This window comes from Mustela putorius, unplaced genomic scaffold (assembly GCF_011764305.1).
Source record: "Mustela putorius furo isolate JIRA1106 unplaced genomic scaffold, ASM1176430v1.1 tig00000145_pilon_pilon_pilon, whole genome shotgun sequence".
Classification (NCBI taxonomy): domain Eukaryota; kingdom Metazoa; phylum Chordata; class Mammalia; order Carnivora; family Mustelidae; genus Mustela; species Mustela putorius.
The window spans coordinates 31,779,697-31,804,171 of NW_025421294.1; the positions used below are offsets into that span (position 1 = coordinate 31,779,697).

The 24,475-nt window shown below is 40.6% G+C and overlaps 1 protein-coding gene across 1 annotated transcript in view; it reads left to right on the forward strand.

Annotated features, from left to right (window-relative positions):
- The first annotated feature begins 9,396 nt into the window (after positions 1–9,396).
- FBN2 (fibrillin 2) overlaps positions 9,397–24,475 on the forward strand; it is a 254,931-nt gene continuing 239,852 nt past the window's right edge. Inside the window, exons 1-4 of the mRNA XM_004737427.3 lie at positions 9,397–10,259; positions 11,062–11,144; positions 16,396–16,494; positions 19,575–19,670. Of these exons, the coding sequence (XP_004737484.1) occupies positions 10,006–10,259; positions 11,062–11,144; positions 16,396–16,494; positions 19,575–19,670 (532 nt within the window). The 5' untranslated portion in view covers positions 9,397–10,005. The remainder of the gene's footprint in view (positions 10,260–11,061; positions 11,145–16,395; positions 16,495–19,574; positions 19,671–24,475) is intronic.

Consider the following 24,475-nt stretch of genomic DNA (forward strand, 5'->3'; position numbering starts at 1 on the left):
GGTACTTTCTCTTTTGGAGTATAATTCATTATTAATTCAATTTCTTTAATAAATACCGATTGATTCAAATGAGCTATTTTCCTTGTGTGAGTTCTGATAACTGGAGTCTTTCAGGACATTAGTCCATTTCATTTAAATAATCAAATTTGTAGCAGAGTTGTTCATACTATTCCATATGATTCTTTTAATGTCCATGGGATAAGTAATAATAGCTGTCTGTTATCTCTGATACTAGTAACTAGTGTTCTCCCTCTCTTTTTCTTGGTTTGCCTTAAACCAAGGTTTGTTGATTTTACTGATCTTTTGGAAGACCCAACTTTTTACTGTGTTGATTTTCTCCATTATTTTCCTTTTTTCAATTTCATTGATTTCTGCTATAATTTTTATTATTGTCTTCTGTTTACTTTGGATTTAATTTGATTTTCTTTTTCTAGTTCCCTAAATGTCGAAACTTAGATCATCAATGTTAGGTCTTTCTTTTTTCTGATGTATGCATTCAATGCTGTATATTCCCTCTAAACACTATGTTCACCGCATCCTACAGATTTTGATGACTTATACTTTCATTTTCAGTTAGTACAAATACTCTTTAATTTTCTCTTGAAATTTTTTTGACATGCATGTTATTTAGAAATGTGTTAACATCCAAATATTTTGGGATTTTCTAGTTACCTTTCTGTTACTGGTTTATGGTTTAATTCCATTGTGATCTGAGAATATACTTTGATTTCCATTCTTCTGAATTTTGTTACAGTATGTTTTATGGCCCAGAAAGTGGTCTATTGTAAATATTCTGAGGGAGCTCAAGAAGAATGTATATTCTGCTGCTTGTAGATAAAGTATTCTATAAATGTCCCCTAGATTCAGTTAACTGTTTGATGCTGTTCAGTTCAACTATGTCTTCACTGGTTTTCTGCCTGCTGGATCTGTCAGTTGTGGATAGAGAGATGTACACACAGCTTTAACAATGATTAACACTTTGCTATTTCATTTCATGGATTAGCCTCTTTTTTTTCAGTCCCATGTAACAAAATTTCTCAATATGACACTGATAGGAGATAGGGGAATAATGAGTCAAATCATAAAATACAAAAACTCTTGTTTTTCCCAATGATACTATAATTTATTTTAAAATATAGATAAACTGAAAATTTTGAATGAAGTACAGAGAGGTCCTGTTAACTATTCACCCAGTTTTCTCTAGTAATTACTTCTTATGTAGCTATAGTACAATATAAAACTGAGGATATTGACATTGGCATAATATATGTATTTAGTTCTATGCCATTTTATCATGTGTGTGCATTTGGGCAAATACCAGTAATCAATTAGAGAACTAGTCCCTCACCACAAAGATCTCCCTGTGCTAGCCCTTTAACTTATCACAGTCAAGTTGTATCCACATTTTACCAGTTTAGAAACGTTACCATCTTTTATGTGCCATTGTCATGAATATTTCTTCTGCATACATTGAGGAGCACATGAGACAGTATTATTGACATTTTTGCTTTAACCATCAAGTATAGTTCAGAAAATCAAGAGAAGTAAAGTTTATTGTATTTATCCATATTTTCCCATATTTCCACTCTTCATTGTTCTTTCCTCCTTTCTCATATTCCAAGATCCCTTCCCCTTCTGTTATCATTTTCTCTCTGTTTAGAAATTGACCTTCCTTCCTTCCTTCAGGATTTTTCTTCAGCCATTAGTTTAGTGTAGATCCACTGGAGACAAATCTATCTTTCTTTCCTTATCTGAGAATATCTTGATTTCCCCTTCATTCCTGAAGGATATTTTCTCTGGGGATAAAATTTTATATTGATAATTGGTTTTTTTTTCCCAGCACTTGAGAAATGTGTGACAAGTCCTTCTGGCCTCCATGGTTTCTGATGAGAAATCTGCTTTCATTTGAATCATTTCCTCTTACCAGTAAGGTGTCATTTCTCTTGCTGTTTTCTTCTCTTAAGTTAGTGCTGAACCATGATGTGGGTTCCTTTGGGATTATACTGTTTGGGATTCCCTTAGCTTCTTGAATCTGTTTGTCTTTTGCTAAATTTGGCAAATTTTCATCCATTATTTCTTCAACTAGTTGTTTAGCAACTCTACCCTCTTTCTCTGCTTCTGAGATTCTGATGACCAAATATTAGATTTTTTAAAGACTTACTTATTTATCTTACAGAAAGAGAGGGGAGGATGAGGTAGCAGGACAGGGAGAGAGAGAATCTTAAGCAGGCTCCCCACTCAGCAAGGAGATCAGTCCCAGGACCCTGAGATCATGACCTGAATTGAAATCAAGAACCAGATACTTCACTGACTGAGCCACCCAGGTTTGCCTAGATTTTTTGTTATAGTCTCACAGGTCCCTGAAACTCTGGTTGTTGGTTTGTTTTTTCATTCCGTTTTCTCTTTGTGTTTGTTGGGTAATTTCTATTACTCTATTTGCAAGTTTGTTGATCATTTCCTCTGTCTTCATTTTATTGATAACTCCATCCATTAATCTTTTTAATTTTGAATATTGTGTTTTCACTTTTCCAAGACTTCTATTTAGTTCTTCTCATATCTTCTTCTTCTTTGCCAAAGCTTTCTATTATTTTTTCCTTTGTTTCAAGCATATTCACAAGTGCTCACTGAAATAATTTTATCATGGCTGCTTTAAGCACGTTGTCAGATAATTCTAACACGTGTGTCATCTCAGGGTTGGTGAATATTAATTTTTGTTTGTTTGAGATTTTATTACTTCTTGGCATGATGAATAATTTTATTTTGACTCCTGGACATTTTGGGTGTAATGTTATAACCTTTGGATCATATTAAATCATGTTTTAACAGCCTCATCTGATCTGCACAGAAGGTAGGGAAGAGTGGGGGTGGAGTCCAAGTTCTTTCTCTGTTGACACACTTGGGATGTGAGGAGCATTTTGTGATTGCTAGTGAGGGCTGGGAGGACTTACTTCCCACTTGCTTCTGTACCACTCTAGCTGGGAGGGAGACCTGTGCTTTATCCCTACTCCTCATGTGGCTCTTTATGGCTTCTCATGATACCATGGGGATGTGCAATAATAAAAGTCCTAACCCTCTACTTGCTGACTGGTCTGATACCAGTGGACAGAGCAGTTCATTACTGTAGGTAAAAGTGGAAACCCAGCATCTCTGTTGCATCGCAGGAAGCGGTTCATTATCTGAACTTCTTGGACAGTACTGTGGGAGAAGGGGAGGAGCACCTTTTTATAGCCTGGTAAGGATGAAAGTTTAAACTCTCCATTTGGTCTTTGCTGGTACAGGGGTAATCACAATAAAAAAATATGTCTTCAAATATCACCAAATGTCCAATGTAATATTTGGCTAGTTGTAGAGCAGTTATTGTCTGTAAGCTTTCTGTCTTGCTAGTGCATCCTTTTCCTGACCTTGGGCTAGAAAGTGCAGGCTTTTCTCTGAGGCCTTTTTTTTGTCTGTAATAGTTGGCATTTCCAGGTTTCAAACTTATTTGGCACCCAGTCTGGGATATATGAGGCAAAACAAAAACTCAGGGAACTCACTTCCATGTCACTCCTCAGGTCCTGGGATCCAGCCTGTCTGCTGTCCTCCTTCCATTATTTAGAATCTCCTTTTTCTGTATACAATGTTCAGGATATTTAGCTAAGTATACTTAGCAAAAAGAGTAGAGAAGATTATATCTACTCCCTATTTTCAGAACTCTGTCTTTATTTTTCCTGTTGTATTATAAATCAAACCCCAGGCATCATATCATTTCATCCATAAAGACTTTGGTAAGTATAGGAAAATATATTAAATATATATAATTGTGATATCATTGTCATACCCCTCCCAAATGGAAAAATAAATCTTTATCTAATAATCAGCTTTCAATCCCCCATATTGTCTCAAAATTGTCATTTTAGACCCATGTTAAAATAAAAATTCCAGATAAGGTGCAACCTTTGCATTTGGTTGTTGGACCAGAACAGTTCCCCTCTCTTCTCTACCATGTCATTTATTTGAACAAAATCGGTCCTGTGGTATTTCCCACATTCTAAAGCTGGTTGGCCATATTCTTGCAGTATCATTTAGCATGTTTCACTACTCTCTATAGTCCCTAAAAACTGGAATTTAAATGTAAAATTATGACTACATAATTCAGGTTACATTTTTTGACAAAGATATTTCATAGGTGGTTCTTTGTGCCATCTGTTGCGCCATTTGAATAGACACAAAATGTCTGGTTGTACTGTTTTCAGAACTTTACAATTAACCAGTAGGTTTTGATAGTAACAGCTTAAACCTTTTATTAACCATTTCCCCCTTGATTGTTCACCTAACATAGATAGTTTCCCATATCAATTGATATCTTGGGCCAGATAATACTTTCTTTTGGGGAACTATTTTGTGCATGTAGGATATTTAGCAGCATCCTTGATACCCTTGACCCTCCTGGCCCCCACACACCATTCTGTTGTGACAATAAAAAATGTCTTCAGATATCACCAGATACCCATTGAGGAGAAAACAGACTCCAGGTAAGAATACCTGACTTAATGGTTTTAGCAGTCATTGGATAACTGTTGCTCAGATCCATCATTTCATTACAGTTTGCAAAGCTGTGATTTTTCTATGATTCCCGTGTTTACAATTGTAATTTTTAAAAAAGAAATTCTTTGTCTCTTCCAGCAAAGACAGAATAGGTGATTATTTTATTTATCAATATTTATCAATATTTCTAGAATAATAAGCTGTGCCTAATAACCTCTAAAAGTGACCAATTAATTTTTATTTGGGATATCACTTAGAACTCTTAAATATTTATACATTTCATATATTTCAATCTTTTGTGGTCATTTTTCTTTTTGATGCTCAAATTTTCCCATCCTTGCTCAGTGGCATCTTTTTCATTCAGTTTTCCTTTGACATGATCCCCTAAGTGATAAATTCCTTGCTTTCAAGTATGACAAAATAGTTTAGATTTAACATATCTTATATATATCATGCCCCAAACCTGAAATCAGACTCTTAACCAAGGTCATTCCTTTCACTGGTGTTTAGGAATCATAATCTGGGCACAGAGGGTGTCTATTGTTATTGGGTTGTCCTTATTTCCAGGTCTTTCCAATGTATAGGACCAGGAAATGCATATTTTTTTGAAAGATAAAGATAAGTTTTAATTCATTTTGGCATTTTATAATTCAGTTTAAGGTTATGTTTTTATTTTTATGTATCTCCATTCTCTTGTGCTGAAATCTTGATTTCTAATATTTTTCTACCCCCCCCCCCCTCTCTCATATTACCACTGCTAAATGAAATTTCAGGCTTCATTTTATCCTTAGACTATTATACTAAAGATATACATTTCAAATATTTTGTTAAAATAACACCTTAAATCATTATTCCCTCTGGTTATACCACCAGTATGAAAAATAGGTTCATTTGTTTTAGTTTGTTCTAAATTTTTAGGCATTGGGGTGCCTGGGTGGCTCAGTGGGTTAAAGCCTCTGCCTTCGGCTCAGGTCATGATCCCAGAGTCCTGGGATCGAGCCCCACATCGGGCTCTCTGCTCAGCAGGGAGCCTGCTTCCTCCTCTCTCTGCCTGCCTCTCTGCCTACCTGTGATCTCTGTCTGTCAAATAAATTAAAAAAATCTTAAAAAAAAAGTTCTAAATTTTTCGGCATTGCTCTTTCTTTTTAAGATATTATTTATTTATTTTGAGAGAGAGAGAGAGAGAGAGAAAGCATGGCGGGGTGGGTTGCAGAGGAGAGAGAGAATCCCAAGCAGACACCATGCTGAGTGTGGAGCCCTACCTGGCATGGGATGGGGCTCCATCTCATGACCCAAAATTATGACCTGGGTTGAAATCAAGAGTCAGATGCTTAACTGACTGAGCCAACCAGATGCCCCTAGGTGTTGCTCTAAATTTAATTTTGTCTTTAACTGTCTAAAATATATACATGGTTCCAAAGGTGGAACTATAAAACAAGGCATATTTACAAATGATTTTCTTCCATCATTGTCGCTTCTTCAATATCTTCTTCCTTCCCTAAGATAACCATTTTTATTAGATTTGGTTTATATTTCTATTTTTAAAAATATACCCACAGCCACACACCATCAAGTAGCATACAATAAACAATATTCTACACCTTGTACTAATTTTTTTATATTGGTAAAATATTCATATGATAAAATGACTATTTTAGCCATACTTAAGTATACACTTCAGGGGCATTATGTACATTCACAGTGTTATATGCAACCATCATCATCACAGTTGATTTTCAGAACTTTTTTCTTCCTTCTGTAGAAATTCTGTACCCATTAAGCATTAACTCCTCTTTCCCTTCTCCCCACCCCCACCCCAGATATTGATAACCTATGTTCTTTCTATCTCAATGGATTTGTCTATTTCTATCTGTACTTTGCCCCTAAACCCTGAATTGTGTAATCTAGAGATAACTCCATAGGACTATACAGAGATGCCCCATCCCACTTTTATAGCTATATAGTATTTCACTGAATGTATTAAAATGTATTCAAACATTTTCTTATTGATGGGATATTTTGTGTTTCTAATATTTTGCTATGACAGACAGTGTTGCAGTGAAGAGATGAATGCATTCATTGTTTCATTTCTTTTGCCTGCATATCTTTTAAATACATTTCTAGAAGTTGAATTGTTGAGTCAAAGGATACATGCATATGCAATTTTAGAGCATTTGGATTTTATGTGACAGACAGGAATGAACCCTGAAGCCATATAAGTATTAACAAAAACCCATTTAAGAAGGTTGAATGTTTTTTTTTTTTTTTTTTTTTTTTAATTTTTTATTTTTGATAAACATATATTTTTATCCCCAGGGGTACAGGTCTGTGAATCAACAGGTTTACACACTTCACAGCACTCACCAAATCACATACCCTCCCCAATGTCCATAATCCCACCCCCTTCTCCCAAACCCCCTCCCCCCGGCAACCCTCAGTTTGTTTTGTGAGAATAAGAGTCACTTATGGTTTGTCTCCCTCCCAATCCCATCTTGTTTCATTTATTCTTCTTCTACCCACTTAAGCCTCCATGTTGTATCACCACTTCCTCATATCAGGGAGATCATATGATAGTTGTCTTTCTCTGCTTGACTTATTTCGCTAAGCATGATACGCTCTAGTTCCATCCACGTTGTTGCAAATGGCAAGATTTCATTTCTTTTGATGGCTGCATAGTATTCCATTGTGTATATATACCACATCTTCTTGATCCATTCATCTGTTGATGGACATCTAGGTTCTTTCCATAGTTTGGCTATTGTGGACATTGCTGCTATAAACATTCGGGTGCATGTGCCCCTTTGGATCACTACATTTGTATCTTTAGGGTAAATACCCAATAGTGCAATTGCTGGGTCATAGGGCAGTTCTATTTTCAAAATGTTTTAAAGAGTATAATTAAAACACAGCCTTCAGTCAGGAGATACTTTATTTAGTTCCTTTAGTTAAAATGGTTTTTTTGTTTGAAGCACAAGTGCTTGACAAATATCTCTATTACTGTCTTTAATTTCTTCAGATTTGTACAAATTGGTGTCTCATCTGCAATTACGTGACTTCTACCTTTTTTTTTTAGGCCTTATGAGGATATTGTAAGTCAGACTCTTTGTCTGACTATACTTGGAAAGTAGAGAAGGGAGTTATGCCAGTTCTCAGAGAATTTTGGCTGCCAAATAGCACATCTGGGCAATTCAGGTGGGGAATATAGATATAGATACAGATAAAGATACAGATACAGGTATAGATATAGTAAATTTCCCTAGGCCTGAATAATCCAGACATTGCTCTCTTGTACTGTTTCCTAAACTGTTTGGATGGTTAGCCTTAATTTTCAGGGATGTTTGATTTTTTTTTAAATTTTATTTATTCATTTAACAGATCACAAGTAGGCAGAGAGGCAGGCAGAGAGAGAGGGGGGAAGCAGGGTCCCTGCTGAGCAGAGAGCCCAATGTGGGGCTTGATGCCAGGACCCTGAGATCATGACCTGAGCCAAAAGCAGAGGCTTAACCCTCTGAGCCACCCAGGTGCCCCGGGATGTTTGATTTTTAATTATGCAGTGCCATGGGTTAAGAGATGACCAGGGCTTTACAGAGACCTCATGAAAGCAGGGCCATAAAGGAAGACCCCAGAGGCGGGTGAACACAGAGGCAGTTCTAGGGTTCAGAGGGCAGGTCGCCAGCCTGGATGCACCAATCGCTAGGGCTTAATCATTAATGAGTCCAAGCCAAGAACCAAGGATATGCCGCAAGACCCATTTACCAGCTCTGCGTTACCGCAGTCCCTCCCCGCCACTTCAGGGGCTCTAACTCCTCTCTGACTGCAAACCCCGACAGAGCTGTGCCAGGGGACACTTCTGAACGCACACCCCCTGCGCGGACTACCCGGGACCGCGGCGCAGGCATGCAGCCGAGGCCCCCCGCGGCCGCGTGAGCTCCCTCTTGGAGGTGGAGGACGCATTTCAATCTGGAAACGCCCGACCCCTGTGCGGGTCCCATTGACTGACGCCTATGCCGGGCTGGGGTGGGGGTAGGAGGACGATGGGGAGGGCCGGGCCTCCTTGGATTGAGGCTGCAGCCAAGTCCCGCGCGAGTCTCTATTCCTGCTTGGCTGAGAATCCCCCCACCCCTGGTCTGGGTCTAGGTTCTCTCGGGAGTACCCGCTCTCCTCCTCAACTCTGTGTTTTCTGCCAGGCAAGGGGAAGTTCAGCTGCGGGTCCAGCCCAGCCTAGCGCTTTTAGAGACCCTCGTCCCTGGTCCGCGGCCCGGCAAGGGCTGAGGGGGAGGGGAAGGGGCTCCTGCCTCCTTTCCCAAATCCGGTCCCTAACCGCCCCCTCCCCCGTCGTCTACTCGCTTTGTACAGTCAAAACAGAGCTAGCGGCCAATTGAGGGGGACGGGAAGCAAAGCCGACTAACGCCTCGCCCCTCCAGCCGGCCCCCGGGCCCCCCTTCCCCTTTCCCACTTCTCTCCTCGCTCTAACCTCGCCCCCATCCCCCGCTCATTTCCTCTCGCACCCGGGCTCGCCAGTCCCTCCTTCCAAGCGCCTCTTCCAGCCCTGGTCTTCCTCTCAGGCTTGCCCCCCTTCTCCCCAATCTCAGTCCTCTCTCCTCCCTTCACCCTACCCCCTTCCTTCCTCTTCCCCTCCCCCAGCCCCTACTCCCCTTGTTCCTCCCCACTCGTTCGCCCCTTAACTCTGTCTCCGCCCACTCTGCGTCGGCCCCTGGGTCGAGGCTGCGCTCCACGTGTGGACGATTGCGCTCCAGCCCCCACTGACAGCCGCCGCCCGCGGGCCCGCCCCACGCTCCGCCGAGCCTCAAAACCCCCGCGCCGCGCCCTCGTCCGCCGCATCTTTCCCGGCGTCCAGCCTCCTGCCCTCCCTTTCACCGGCGGCTCGCCCTGGCCCCGCACACCTCAGCTCGGCTCCTCAGCCGCCACCGGCGCGTCGCTGCCCCGCGGGACTCCAGGCGAGCCGGGAGGAGACCCTCTTCTTTGGGGGGCGACTTTTGTTTGTTTGTCGGCTTCTTCCTGGTGACTTTTGCAACTTTCTAAGATTTGTTCCCGGAACGCACGGGAATCCGCCGAGGCGCTGCGTGCAGGCCTTTTTTTTTTTCTTTTGAGGTCCGCTTTCTTTGTAACTTTACGCCTCGGCTGCTCGGGTTACTTTTGTAATTTCCCGCCCCCGCCCGCTGGCGGTCCTGGAGTCGCTAGGGGCCGTGGCCCGGGGGATGCAACGTGGACCGCGCGGGGCTGCCGGCCACATCGCCGCCGCGCCTCGCCGCCCGCTGCGCTAGAGCCCGCGTCCCGCCCGCAGCCAGGGGGCCGGCGCTCGGTCCGGGGCTCCCGCTACTGCAGGGAGCCCAAGCCCCAGGGAGTCTTGGGAGCCGACGGAGGGCTTGTTAGACCCTGACTTTTTTCAGGCCGCGCAGATTTTGTCTCCCAGCACTCTCTTCTCCGCGGACCCTGGTCCGCGCGCTCTCCGCGCCCGCGATGGGAAGACGGCGGCGGCTGTGTCTGCAGCCCTACTTCGTGTGGCTGGGCTGCGTGGCGCTCTGGGCGCAGGGCACGGCTGGCCAGCCCCAGCCTCCACCGCCCAAGCCGCCCCGGCCCCAGCCGCCGCCGCAGCAGGTCCGACCCGCGGCGGCGGGCTCTGAAGGCGTGTTCGCGGTGCCTGAGTACCGCGAGGAGGGCGCCGCGGCTGCCAACCGGGTGCGCAGGCGAGGACAGCAGGACGTGCTTCGAGGGTAGGTGGGCAGTAGGCAGCGGGGGATCCTAAGCTTGGCAGCTTTCCATCCCACCCCTCCCTGAACCTGGTTCTGGTGGCTGGAGCCGCGGCCCCCTCCACCAGAATCCCGAGGACTCCCAGGAGCGCCTCCCCCTTTTCCTCCGCAGCTCAGCCGGCAAAAAGCACTCCCTCGGGGGGTTGGGTCGAAGGCCCCCAGGTGTGAATGGCAGAGAGCAGACTGTGCCCGCGGTGCGGGAACAGGTTCTCAGTGTCGGGCGGAGGGCGGCCTTGAGTCTACTCCGCGTCGGGGCTCGTGGAGCCTGCCTGCTCCCCACCGTCGGGGGCGCAGCTCCTGAGCCTTTTGTTTGAGAAGGAGTGCGGGGTTTAGGGTTTGCTCTGATCCTCAAACTCAAGCGCTTCACCTTCCAACGCGCCTTCCTTGACACGTCGGGGCCAAAGTAACAATGGATTGAAGAGGGACGGATTTGGGGACGAGGGCAAGGATTTTTGAAAGAGTCGTTCCTTTGTTCTGTGCATCCGGAGCCCAGAGTAGTAGCAAATTACATGTTTCCATGTTTTCTTTTTGCCCTTTAAAAAGGCAGTAAGGGAAGGCAAATGATAGGCAAGTTTTAGACGTTTCCAGCCCTCCCCCATTCAGCCAATTTACTTCCATGTCTGTGCCCCAAGTCCCAAGAATTTGAAGTGTAGTTTTGGTTTGTTTGTTGTCCCGAAATCTTTTCGCTCGGTTTTTGCTTGGGAAAACCGCTAATGTGTTACCATACACTTCCCTACGTGTGTGTGACCTTGCTTGTCCATCGCAGGCCGAACGTGTGCGGATCCAGGTTCCACTCCTATTGCTGCCCGGGATGGAAGACGCTTCCTGGAGGAAACCAGTGCATTGTCCGTGAGTGCTTGATTGGGGTCCCACCTTGGGCAGCGCGCTTGGCCCCTTGTCAGGGCCGACCTCTTGGATTCAGTTGTCTGGGACACAGTTGCTTTTAGAATCCAGTGGCCACAAAGCAATGATAATTAGGACAGGGACCCGTTTGAGTGTTAAGGAGGAAGCAGCCGGTTTACATCGAAGTTTAGACTTCGCTTCTAGACTCTGTTGAAGGGCAATAATGATAAAGGTTTCAAAGATACTTGGAAGTTTTATCTTTCTGAGTCTATTAATACAAACTGAAGGGGGAGTACACCAATTCCCTAGATAACTCAAAACCACTTTTTCCTAAAGGAGTCCAGATAAGACCACAATGTGATTATGTAAATTATCTGGCTTTTGACTGCTTGAGGTTTAGGCCTTTTGAAGATCAAGCTTTCTTAGGCCTTTGTACAAAACCACTTTATTATCTCTGGTTTCATCTCAACAGCCACATAATGTAGATATGAAAGGAACTCTCAGAGGACTTAGAGTTGACCCAGGTCAACAAAATTTTTAAAAGAACTCTTCCCTAGTGGCTTGACCTTTTTTTTTTTTTTTTGTAAGATATTTAAATTTAGGATTTACAGGCTCTACATCTCATAGTGTACTGTAGATTTCCAAAGTGTGAGGCTTAGAGCTTCCAAAGTTCTGCATCTCTGACTTTCAAAGTTTTATTCTTTTATTTAGTTTCCAAATTGTGTACCTAGCTCTCACAAGTTCTAACTGGAGAAGTCATTAGTTACCAGACTCATAGTGATGGACTGTGGGATGTCTTATTTCACATGCCTGTGAATTCGTGAGTTAAAGTGTGACTGGCCTGCTCCGTGTATTTATCTAGCAGTCAAATTTATCTTGTCGGGAGGAGAGCCAGGTATCATAGACAGCACATTCATTTAGAGCCAGTCTTGCCTTTAGATTGACCTTCATGTTCTCTAGGGAAAAAATAATTATGCAATTGTGAACAGAGAAGAAGGGCAAGCCACGCTAGCCAAGGGATAATAAGGATGTAGTGGCATTTCCGACTCTATATTTATTGGTTTTGTGGGTTTGAGATAGACCCTTCATGTTATTTCATGGCAGTTTTTTTTTTTTTAAGATTTTATTTATTTGACAGAGATCACAAGTAGGCAGAGAGGCAGGCAGAGAGAGAGGAGGAAACAGGCACCCTGCTGAGCAGAGAGCCCAACGCGGGACTCTATCCCAGGACCCTGAGATCATGACCCGAGCCGAAGGCAGCGGCCCAACCCACTGAGCCACCCAGGCGCCCCTTTCATGGCAGTTTTTAAAAAGGAGTGAAGTTTCATGTGTTGTGAAGACTTTTGTTTCTTGTAATTTTTTCTACCCTGAAAATGCCACAATTTCCAGTAGGGAGGCGCAAATGGGAAACAATGACTGTGTTCTTTAAAGTGATTCATGAGTATTTTAAATAAATCCTCTGATGATAAGCCTTTAGTAAAAAAAGAAACAAAAGATATTACATTCTTTTTTCCCCAACGCAGAAATCCTCTATGTGAGGCATATATGGAGGGTGTATTTACCCTTTTAGGCCAGTAGGGCATACTTTGCCTGCTTTAACATGGTTCCTAGACTCCTACAACAGCTTGTCACTCCCCACACACCTGCCATACTAACTGGGATGACTTAGGCACTGCGGAAAGTCTGACTCACTGAATGTAATGAATGTGACTGCCATTATTGAGTTGGAGAGCAGCCGAGAAGAAGGGATTGGTTTATGGTATGTGTTGAAAATCCGTAAAGTCAGATTTTATTGGATTGGTGTGGAATGGGAATTCCAGAGAGCAGAGCCTTCCAGAATACTTGAAGTAGAAATACATATATGTGTGTGTATCATTAATATATACATACATACATATGTATGTACGTATGTATATATTAATGATGTATGTATGTATGTATATGGCCCTCTGAGTGTCTGCTTTAAATACTTAACAGTTTTTCAGCAACATTGTGCTCCTTATTTGTTTAGAAGAACAACTTTGGAAGTCTCAGAGCAATGGTGGCTATTATAGCCTGCTTTTCTACTACTTGAAATATTTGGGTACCTATGAAATACATTGGAAGTTACATGCATCATAAATCTCTTTAAAAAAATTCTTAAACTCAAAATCATATATTCTGTAGTTATCTTTGTATCACCAAGAAATATATATATATATATATCACTTCTATATCAAGCACTTAGAGTTTATCTACAAAAATATTAGCACATTAAAAAGATAATTCAAATACCCAAGAGTATAAAGCAGTGCATAAAATAGAGGAATGTAATGCCCTTTTATTCTCTTGTATGGATCTCACATAAATTTTGAATTTTAATATTTTCTGTTCAATTTAGTAGTACAATTCTCTTTGACATTTAAAATGATAATATGTGGAGATAATAACCAAACTGAAAGCATTATCAAGTCAAAATCAAGAATTTTCATTCTGGGACTTCCTGGCGATAATAAGTTATTTATTATATTTACTGAATTTTCACCATTTAGCAAAAGACAAAGCTCTAAGGCAACTTACAAAGAGATAAGTAGAATACAAATCAAATACGAGGACCAAAGACTAATTATTTCATTTATATATCAGCATTCTCTCTTTATAGAAGGATATTCAAAATGATTACCTTCTAGAATTTTAATCTGTTTGGCGTTGACCAGGGTTCATGAAGAGATGAAGATAATAAAAGACAAATGTATTTCTCAGATTATGGGAAACCTAATGCATTTTGATTTGTGTTTCTATGTTTGTTGTTAGTGTTCTTAGTTGTGGCCTGCAAAGATCATTGAAGTACTTCTGAAATTGCAAATATTTGTTTCCAAAAAAATGGAATTGACTTTCTCACTTTTCATTTTTTTAAAAATCTTGTTAGAACTTGAAGCAGTGGGAAAGTTTATTAATTTATTTGTGAAATTTTGCTATGAAGTGCATTTTGATCAGTGGAATAGGAAAGGGTTGGCCTGAAATCACAGCATTTGAACCTAAAAAGAGCTCAGAATACTCCACTATAACCTCTTTGTTTTATTTTACCAAGAAGAAAACAAAACCCAGCGAAGCTATGTGGTCTTTTTCTAAACTTTCACTGGGTCCATAGCATAGCAAGAGTTCAACCTCAGACCTTTCTCATCCTATGTCCTCTTTACTGTTCTGGGCATCTTCTCCCAGCATCAGAGAAACCCTATCCCCCATGTCCTCTTTCCCTCTCCTTTCATTATTTCTGGGTCTCGTGGTTTTCATGAAGGTAGGAGGGACAAGTAGTTAGGTGAGGCATCTCATAGTTTGGGATGAGTGTGAGGAGAAAGGGCCTTCACACTCTGTCTTCTCACTGGCTCACAGACATAAAGCTCAAATCTATGGTAATGACAGGAGTCTGTTGTCTGAGGATGACCATTCTCCAGCCATGAGACCTTCCTTGGGTTTAGGACCTGGGTAGGAACACTTTGTAGATTACCTATGCCTAGACTAAATGTCTGCCTGCTGGGGTGAGGGAGCTTTGGAAGAAACAATATTTTAGTGGGTATGGTCATTGGAAAATTATTGGTGATCTGAAACTGTAGCACATTTTAAAATTTAGTAGTCAGTTCCATGGCAGGAACCATGTTCTTGCCTAAAATTAGTTTCCTATCTTCACACTATGATCTATGACATTTTCATTTATAAGGAGTGCTAATGGAGATGCTGGTCATATTACATAGATGTCAAAAGGCAGTTTCGGGAAGAAAAAAAAATGACTGGGTTAGCTCACTTCCATTTTTTCTTTGTTTGTTTTTAAAGATTTTATTTGAGGGGTGCCTCGGTGGCTTCGTGGGTTAAAGCCTCTGCTTTCAGCTCAGGTCATGAACCCAGGATCCTGGGATGGAGCCCCGTATCAGGCTGTCTGCTCAACTGGGAGCCTTCTTCCTCCTCTCTCTCTCTGCCTGCCTCTCTGGCTACTTGTGATCTCTGTCTGTCAAATAAATAAATAAAATCTTTTTAAAAATAATTTAAAAATTTTTTAAAAAATGAAAAAAGATTTTATTTATTTGAGATCATGAGCAAGTGAAAAAGAATGAATAGGGGAAGGAGCAGAGGGAGAGGGAGAAGCAGACTCCCCACTGAGCAAGGAACTGTGTTGCAGGGCTCCAGGATTATGACCTAAGCTGAAGGCAGATGCTTAACCAACTGAGCCACTCAGGCACCCTGAGTTAGCTCACTTCTGTACTACACACCCTTTACATTATTGGGGGTCTCTGATCTCTTTGAAAATTCTGAGATGCCTGTCTAGTTAAAGACAATGCACATTTGCATGAATGTTTATAGTTAGTTTGAGAATGTTCCCAGACTCTCCTCTTATCCTCATGCATCCAGGCGTGGAGCATTAAAGCACATAGGCTTTGTACACAAATAAAAAATTCAGTTGTGGGTATAGAGATGAATTTCTCAGCTCTTAAATGAACTGATTCTAAAAATGGGAGAGAAGGCACTCAACTAATGATTTTGAGGATCCATGGTATGTGCTGTGTCAGTGAGCCTAACATTCTTTGCTGTGATGACCCTCATACCTTGGAGGTCAAAGCTGCAGGAGACTTTGACTCTCCCTCCATCAAAATGTGGCAGGAGCTTTTCTGACCAGCAGGATATAGGCTAGGTTGTGGTGATAGCATGGGAGAAAAAAGGCTAGAGGAAGGAGAGAGGGATTTATTAAGGAGAACAAAGATTGATGATGGGGCAGGTCAGATACCAGCTGGGAAGGAATGTGCATGGAACCCCTGGGGCTTGGCCAACTGGTTAGGGCCTGGAGTCTCTGCCTCAGTCCATTTTATATTTTCCATGTCTTGTGAAGTTCTTTTCCAGAGTGGGCTATGTTTTCTGAGGTTTTGTAGACCTCTGGGTTTCCTCAGTCCTTCTAGCTTCCTTTGACCCAGACTGTGATCTTGTGGTAAATTCTATGTATAAATGCTCTGCCTTGAGTGGAAAACATGACCTGTACTGATAGAGTTAAAGGACTGTGGAACTTGAAATAGTTTCATTTGTTTGCACATTATCATAAGGATATTTGTGAGACTTCATCTCATGTCTACGATGGGTGATTTTTTTGCATATCTGAAATCAGACATTACATATCCTGTATTTTTTTATCATAGTTTTTCAAGTTTACTATTGTTGACTGTAGCTTTCTTGTTTTGTATACTGTGGTTTATTACCTAATTATTCCTTTGCTTTCCTATTGTGCTTTCTACAGCAATTTGTAGAAATAGTTGTGGAGATGGATTTTGTTCCCGTCCTAACATGTGTACTTGTTCCAGTGGCCAAATATCACCAACCTGTGGATCAAAATCAAGTATGTTCTTTAGATGTGATCTTATTTATTGCATTATTCTGAAGCTTGTGAATGAATACCAAATGTCCTTTTTAACAAGGATATATATGTTGATTATTTTCCTCATTAGCTAGATCTGCTTTAATCTTTGGAGTCAAAATCTTCAGTGGCTTCATTATTGCCACCAACAACTGAAGGGTAGGAGGATAGTGATTTTTTATTTAGAAGAATGGTTTAGTTCTAGTCCAGAAGCTATGTGTCTTTGCAATAAAAGTGCCTGGATTCAGTGGAAAAGAAATTCTTTGTGAATAACTTATGAACTATAACTTACTGGGTTTTTGTTCTGTGCCCTAGATACTGTTTTATGTTTTTGACTATAGCATTTTATTTAATCTTCACATGAAAACTATGAGATACTATCCCATTTTACAGAGAAAGGAGTTTGGCACGTGTGAATTAACTAACTTGCCCAGGGTAACATAGATTTGAATTCATGTATTCTGATGCCTAAACGTATAGGTTCCAACCCTAGGCTCTGTTTATTGCCTTTGCATAATCCTACAGTCCATGTCCTATTTCATGGATGAACCAAAGGAGAAAGATAAGAGGATTGGGATGATAATAAATACTATATACTGACCAGATGCTCTACATATATTAACTCACTTTGCTTTACCCATATTAACTCTCAGCAGTCCTGTGATATCACAACAGTGGAGTAGGATTGTGTTATTCATGACCCAAATCAGGGTTGTCAGTTCTTCAAAACTAATCTTTTAGGCTGTTGTTTAAGATGAGATTATAACAAGGTAGGAGCAGATACTATTTATTTAATTGCTCAGTAATTACATAAAAATTTAAATCTGCCTCAAGCCAGAGTGATGTTGTTTAAATTTTAACATTTATCTCTCTAAATTTTCTCAGAAGAGGTAGTAGAGAATTTGTCTGACTCAGAAATTGAAGATTCAAGATTTACATGATCAATGTCATTGTCTTCTGATGAAACTTCTGCGTAACTTCTAGTTTCATTTTCTTTGAAAATTATGTGTCATTTTCTCAACCTTTAAAAGTTCATCTTTGGGGCGCCTGGGTGGCTCAGTGGGTTAAAGCCTCTGCCTTTGGCTCAGGTCATGGTCCCAGGGTCCTGGGATCGAGCTCCGTATGGGGCTCTCTGCTTGGCGGGGAGCCTGCTTCCCCCCTTTCTGTTTCTGCCTGCCTCTCTGCCTACTTGTGATCTCTATCAAATAAATAAATAAATAAAATCTTAAAAAATATATAAAAAAAAAAAAGTTCATTTTCCCAATTCATCCAGGCTTTCTTGACCACCCAGATTACCAGATTTCCTTCAGTGCTTTCAGGAGCCTTCCTGGTCTGACTGCCTCGAATATATTCTGGACCTTATTTTCATTAATGTTGTCTTAGTTTACTCATATATGCCTTCAGGGAAAAAAAAATCCTGGAGAAATTTTACGGGTTCAGCTTCTTAATCCTCTCCCTGGGCAGCTAAACATTGACTGGGCCAACCCTCAGTTTATGGTATATAATTCCATATGGAATCCGGGAATTCCTATGGCCTTGTAGTACTCCCTTTTCATCAGGAATCTCTCTTTGCCAGTCTTATCCTACTCCACTCCTTCAGGGCATTTAGCACTATTATTTGCCCTCTTTGTGAAACATTATTTTCCCTCCACTTATGCAGTATCCATGGCCATAGTGTTTTCCTGGTTATTATATTTTAGTCTTTGGTCAGCATCCTCTTCATTAGACTTTGGCATTTTCAACAGTATCGACTCCCTGGATGAATTTATTTATATAGATGCCTTCAACTACTACCAGTATGTTTCTAACTCATAGTATTTGTCTTCAGAATAGATCCCTCCAATGAGCCTCCTATTCACAGGTTCCATCTCCACTTGAATGCATAGTAAATGTCTGAAACTTGGTAGCAGGACATTTGATTCATTGTTGCCCACAATCTGTTTCTTCCAGTTTCTCTTGCTTCAGCAAATGCCACTTCTCCTCCACCCAGTGCCTAAGCAACTGTTTCTCTTTACCTTCTTCCTCCTTTTCTCAGTGTCAACTCTTTTAACCAGACCTGGGGGTTCTGTTGGAAAGCATATTTTAAGTGCTTCTACTTTCCATCACCACTGATAGCCTGTCGTTAAGTTCCCCTCATCTCTTAACCTGGGAGGTAAGAGAAGTCCCCCTCATCTCTTAGCCATTGGGAGGGTACTATTGGAGTACCCTGGGTTCTCTGGGTTCCACCCTTAATCTCTTCAGATGTGTTCTTCGCAGAGCAGCTAGAGGAATCCTTTAAAAATACATTGCACCACTTTACTCTCTTAAATCCTTGCAATGACTTCTTTTGCATTTGGGATATAACAACCCTTTCATGGCCTGGGAGATCTTGGATTATCTGGCTGGCCTCTGGATGCCTCTTTAAGACCTTTTCTTCCCAGCATGACTCTTTATAGTCCTGTGACTCTTAAGTTTTTCAAATAAAGGAAACTCTCCACCATCTGAGGGACTTGCTGGTTTCTCTCCCCATGAGCTTCCTCTTTAGTACTTCTCATGCCTGGCTCAGTCTCTTCTTTCAAACCACTTCCTAAGTGTCACGGGAGAATGGTCTGGTCTTCCTTCTGTCTAGATTTCTCCTTGGCTCCTGGCTATTCTCCTTTATAACACAGTTTCCTTTGGAGAACTTGTCACAACCTCTAATGACCTTGTAGTGTTTGTTTACTTGTGTTTTGTCTGCCTCTCTGTGGGAATGTTAGCTCCATGAGGGTGAGTACTAAGTCTATCGATACAGGAGACACTCAGACCCCAAATCCTGAATGGTTACACAAATCCTCCCACCTCCTAGGAACTGTGCTACCAGTCACCATTTAGCGATTTCTTTTAACACTGGAAGTGTTATCTATTTTAAATGCTAACAAATGCAAACATGCTGTATGTGTGCGCTCACAAATAAGTATATTATGGGTCATAACATTTCTGTAAAATACATTTGTCATTGAATTGGATATTTGGTTTTATAACTCACAGATGCTAAAATTTCAGTGATTGATATTTTTATATATTTTTGTTGTTGTTCATTGCAGTTCAGCAGTGCAATGTCAGGTGCATGAATGGAGGAACTTGTGCAGATGACCATTGCCAGTGCCAGAAGGGATATATCGGAACTTACTGTGGACAACGTAAGGAACATTGGAATAGACTTCATTTATTAGAAATTATTTGATTTCTCCTGATAGATGTGAAGTGGGTATTTCATACTAAGTCAAAATTGAAGGACCTATAAAACCAATGATGATAAAAAACAAAACAAAACTATGTAGTAAGCCATACCTTACAGCTAATTTCTAATTTTTATCCTAGATTTTTTTTCTCTTTTAAGATTCTTATGTTTTAGAGTGTTGATGTTGAATACCACTAGTACTTCCTCAGATTTGACCCATATCACAAGTTAATATTTACTTACTCTTTTACAAATCTTGCTTCATAAAACCTGAATACTTTCCTGAAGACATGGTAAAGATTGTTGTGATTTCACTCTCTTTAGGATATCCAAAATTAACTCTGGGAGAGCCGATCTTAAAAATGGTCATTAGCTCATATATATTTAATTATGTAATGAAATAATGCAGGGCTCTAAAATGATTTTTAAAAAATGATAGTTTGCTGTGAAAGAGGGAGCTTTAATCCAGTTAAGGTCTTTTCTTCACTTATTGGAGCATATTCTGTACTAATAAAGAAATAACTTTTTAACAAAGATGTGGGGATGATCACTCTTGGATTATGACATATCACTGGAGAACACGCGTGGTTTGTGTTTTGTAGACTGTGGGACTCTTGAATCCCCGTATTTTCAGTCATGACATCGAAGAGCGTTGAATCATATATAACAACAAAGTCCCTTCTCATTTCATTTGGATTTTATCAGAGACAGGGTCTAGATTCACTCTTAATCTTCAAAGTCTCCCTAAGAATTTCTCTTCAACATTTTTAACATAGGAAGATCAAGTAGTAGGTATACAAGAATATCTACCTTGTTTTAAGCTAATCATATTTTGTTGGAATTTTAAAAACTTTAAAAAATTGTTTTCAATATGCATAAAGCATAAAATTAACTGTTTTAACCATTTTTATATGAACAGTTGAGTGGCAAACCACCATTCTACTTTCTCTATATGACTACTCTAACTACCTCATAAACATGAAATCAATACAGTATATGTCCTTTTATGATGAGTTTAGTTTACTTAGCATAATGTATTCATGGCTTATCCTTGTTAGAGCATATATTAGAATTTCCTTCCTTTTAAAGCTGAATAATACTCCATTTTGTGTACATATGGTAATTTTTTTTATCCGTTTGTCCGTGAATGGATCCTTGAGGTGCTGCCACCTTTTGGCTCTTGTCAATATGGATGCACAACCATCCCATTTGAGTTCCTGCTTTCATTTCTTTTGTGTACCATACCCACCCAGAAGGAGAAATGGTGGATCATGTGCTAATTCTGTTTTTAATTTTAAGAGCTGCCTTACCATTTTCCTTAGTGGCTATACCATTTTACATTCCCACCAGCAGTGTACAGGGGTTCTAAGTTATCCACATTCTCACCAAAGCTTTTCTGCTTTGTGTTTTGTTTTTTGTGTGTGTATGTGTGAGTGAGATAGCCATCCTGATAGATATGAAGTGGTATCTTCTTGTCGTCATTGTTCTTAGTAAGATTGCCTTCCTGTTAGGGTAATATAAGCTTTCCATTTATAAGTGCTATGAAGTTTTCTTTTTAAATGATGTAAAATAGGTAAGTGACTTAATGTAAAGAAAAACACTTTGTTCAGGTCAGGAGTCAACCATCTCTTTCTGGAATATAGTTTAGACTTTGTGGTCCCTGTCACAACTCCTCAGCTCTTCTGTTACAGTGCAAAAGTGACCATAAACCATATGTAAATGAGAGAACTTGGCTGTGTTTCAACAGGGCTTTATTTTTGGGCTCTGAAATTTGAATTTTATACCATTTCCATGTTTCACAAAAATATTATTCTTCTCTTGATTTTCCAACCATAAAAAATGTGAAAAGTGTTCCTAACTCACTGCAATACAAAAACAGGTGGTGGGCCAGATCTGACCTGTGGACCAAAGTTTACAGAACCCCTTGTGTAGGTAACTTTCAGGTATGGCTATAGCTGTTGAGGTAATCTGAGACTGACCAGTGTAGAAAGCTGAGCAAAAGGAATTTGAGAGAATACATTGCACTGAGGCCAGTTTTCTTGCAGTAATAGGAGATGCCAATGTAATAACTTTTTTGGGCTAGGGTTGACCAGGAAAAAGCTGGACAGCAGTGTAACAGAAGTCATAGCAAACTTTCTTTTTTCATGGATGATTTTTTTTCTGTATTTTATTCCAATATATAGGTATTTTCCAAATTTTATACAATGGACTCCAGTTTACAACCACTAAGAAAAAAACCTATTGTGAATATAGTATTTATAAGGAGGCAGATTTTTATACCTTTTTTATACCTAAACAGAAGTGTTAGGAGAGCTGATTGTATTTCTCTTTTATAGAACTCAGTAGCAATCAAAGAGACACAATTATCTTTCCTAAAACTCAACCTTTTGTTGTGTAGGGGGAGAAAATTCATAATTACTTTAAAATTACAGGGGGAAGAGCCTTGCCTCAACAGATCTTTCAGAGTATTAGCTCAAATCTATCATGAAACTATCCACTTTCAGCCTGACAGATACAGATCCTATATCTGTCTGGGGCATTTCTGTGTATGTGTGTATTTTCCTAGAGATTATACAGAAAGCTGGTGTGTCCCTCCTCTGCTCTTTGCACAGAAATGGAAAGTAAAGGGATGAAAAGTAGTTTCCCTTTTTGCAGGAGATGCTTTTATGTTCTTCTGTCCTGTGCCAAACCATACCACTGCCCCCACACTTTTCAGTCAGGGGAAAGGGGAAAAAAACCCTGGGTCATAAGAGCTGCATATTTGAAAATGTGTCTACTGAATATCTCATGAGAAAAAACTCTGATTGCCCAACATGTACTGAGGGTTAATAGAACATATGGTGCAAGCAAATTATGTAACCAGCAAAATCATTCACAGCAAGTACAAAGATGCAGGGTATGACACTTCGTACACATCACTCAAAACCAGGTGTAAGGAAGATACTTGCTGAACTGCGTGACACAGAGAGAGCATTATAGCACTGAGAGTAAGAAAGCAGGTGTAATAATTTTCAGCTTGTGAATCCAGAAAAGCCCTGGAAAAACATTTGCTAAAATGAGGATTATAAAAACATTTAAACTGCCTAGCTACCTTCCCAGAAATGTCAAAAGCATTCCTTAGAAAGTGCTCTTTCATTCAACTTGTTCACTGAGTTTCTCCTGTAAGCCCCACCTGTGCAAGGTGTTGGGAATGAATTAGTGAGCAAACAAGATGACCTAAAGGTCTCATTTTAGGTCAGTGGGTGAAGTATTTTAGACAGAGAGAAAAGCAGATTCATAGCACCTATAGTGGGAACATACTTTTTTCTTCCACCTGTTTTGTAGATATTAAGAAAATCCATGTGCCTAAGGAGAGGAAAGGAGGTAAAGGTGGGAGGTGAGTTCAGAGTTGGTGCTGGATGGCCTTACCCACCAAGGAAAGAAATTGGGACTCTAAATTTTATGGGGAGCCATTGAGTTAGTTTGAGCAGTGGAGTGATACGATCTGATTAACATAAAAAACTTAATCACTCTGGCTGCTACTGGATTGTAGGAAGGGTGAAGAGAGGTGAGTTACCAGCGCCTGCAGTCATTAGGTGCATGGTGCTGTTGTAATGAGCGTGGGGCAAGTGCTTGTCATGGACTTGTATTCAGAGGTAGTCTGTAGAAGGATATGTGTGCTGGTGGAGTGGGTGTGCTGGGGGAGAAAAACAGAAACAAAGATCCATGATGACAACTGGAGAATTTGGATGGAGCCCCAGAGGGAATGGTTGTGCCATTTTCTGAAATGAGAAGACTGAGCTGGGAGTGGGTTAGGCCGAGCTGCAAACACGGGATGGCAAGAGTTTTGTTTTGGGCTTGGTAATTTAAACAGTCTGTTAGACCTCCAGTTGGAAAGATGGATGAGCTAAGATCTTCAGAGAGAGCTGACGGAGATAGGAACTTGGGAGCATGTAGACTGAATTTCTATATAGATAATGGGTTAATTATAGGGCGGGGTGAAGATCACTGGGAAGCTGGTGTGGAGAGTATGTAGCATGTGGTTTTTGCCATTGCTTTTGCTTTATCCCACACCAGGTGTGAGCATTTCTTTCTTCCTGGGTGGTCAGCCTTCTTTCCATGCCCGAAATTTAGGCATATTCACATTTCTTTCCAACTCTGGTTGGAATGTAAATTTCCATTTCTGTTCTGTTTTAAGAAAAACTATTGCATAAAATAACTTTGATTGTAACTCATTCTTAAGATGCAAAATTAGCTCTTTTGTTTATTTTTTACTCTATTTTTGTATGCATTGTCCACTTTTGCTGCTGTTGTTCTTCAGTATAACCTTTGGGTGATAAAGAGCAAGTCTTATTTTCATAGAAATACTCTGTAGAATAAAAGAGAAGGAGAATTAAAGTTTATAGAACACTTTAAATGTCAGAGACTGTGCACTTTGTTTTATACATCATTTTATTCAATCCTCAAGGCCCTTTCAGGTAGGATCTATAAACCCAATTTTCAGCAGGGGAGCAGAGAATCAGAAAGTTGATGTGATCAGGATGTGTGGAAACAACAGAACTTATCCCTTCACTGCGACTTTCTCCCTTGCAAAATAGTGGGAAAAGAGGGGGAAGACTTTCATGTATTCCAGGATTTTTGTTTTTTGGTATCTGCGGTGGATCAAATTCTACAGTAGATGATGGGGATGCAAAGGCAGGCAAACTCTGGTTTGAGTTTGAGACCTCACTTTCTAGTTTCTAGTTTGAGACTTCACTCTCAGACAAGAAGTAGTAATATAAGCAA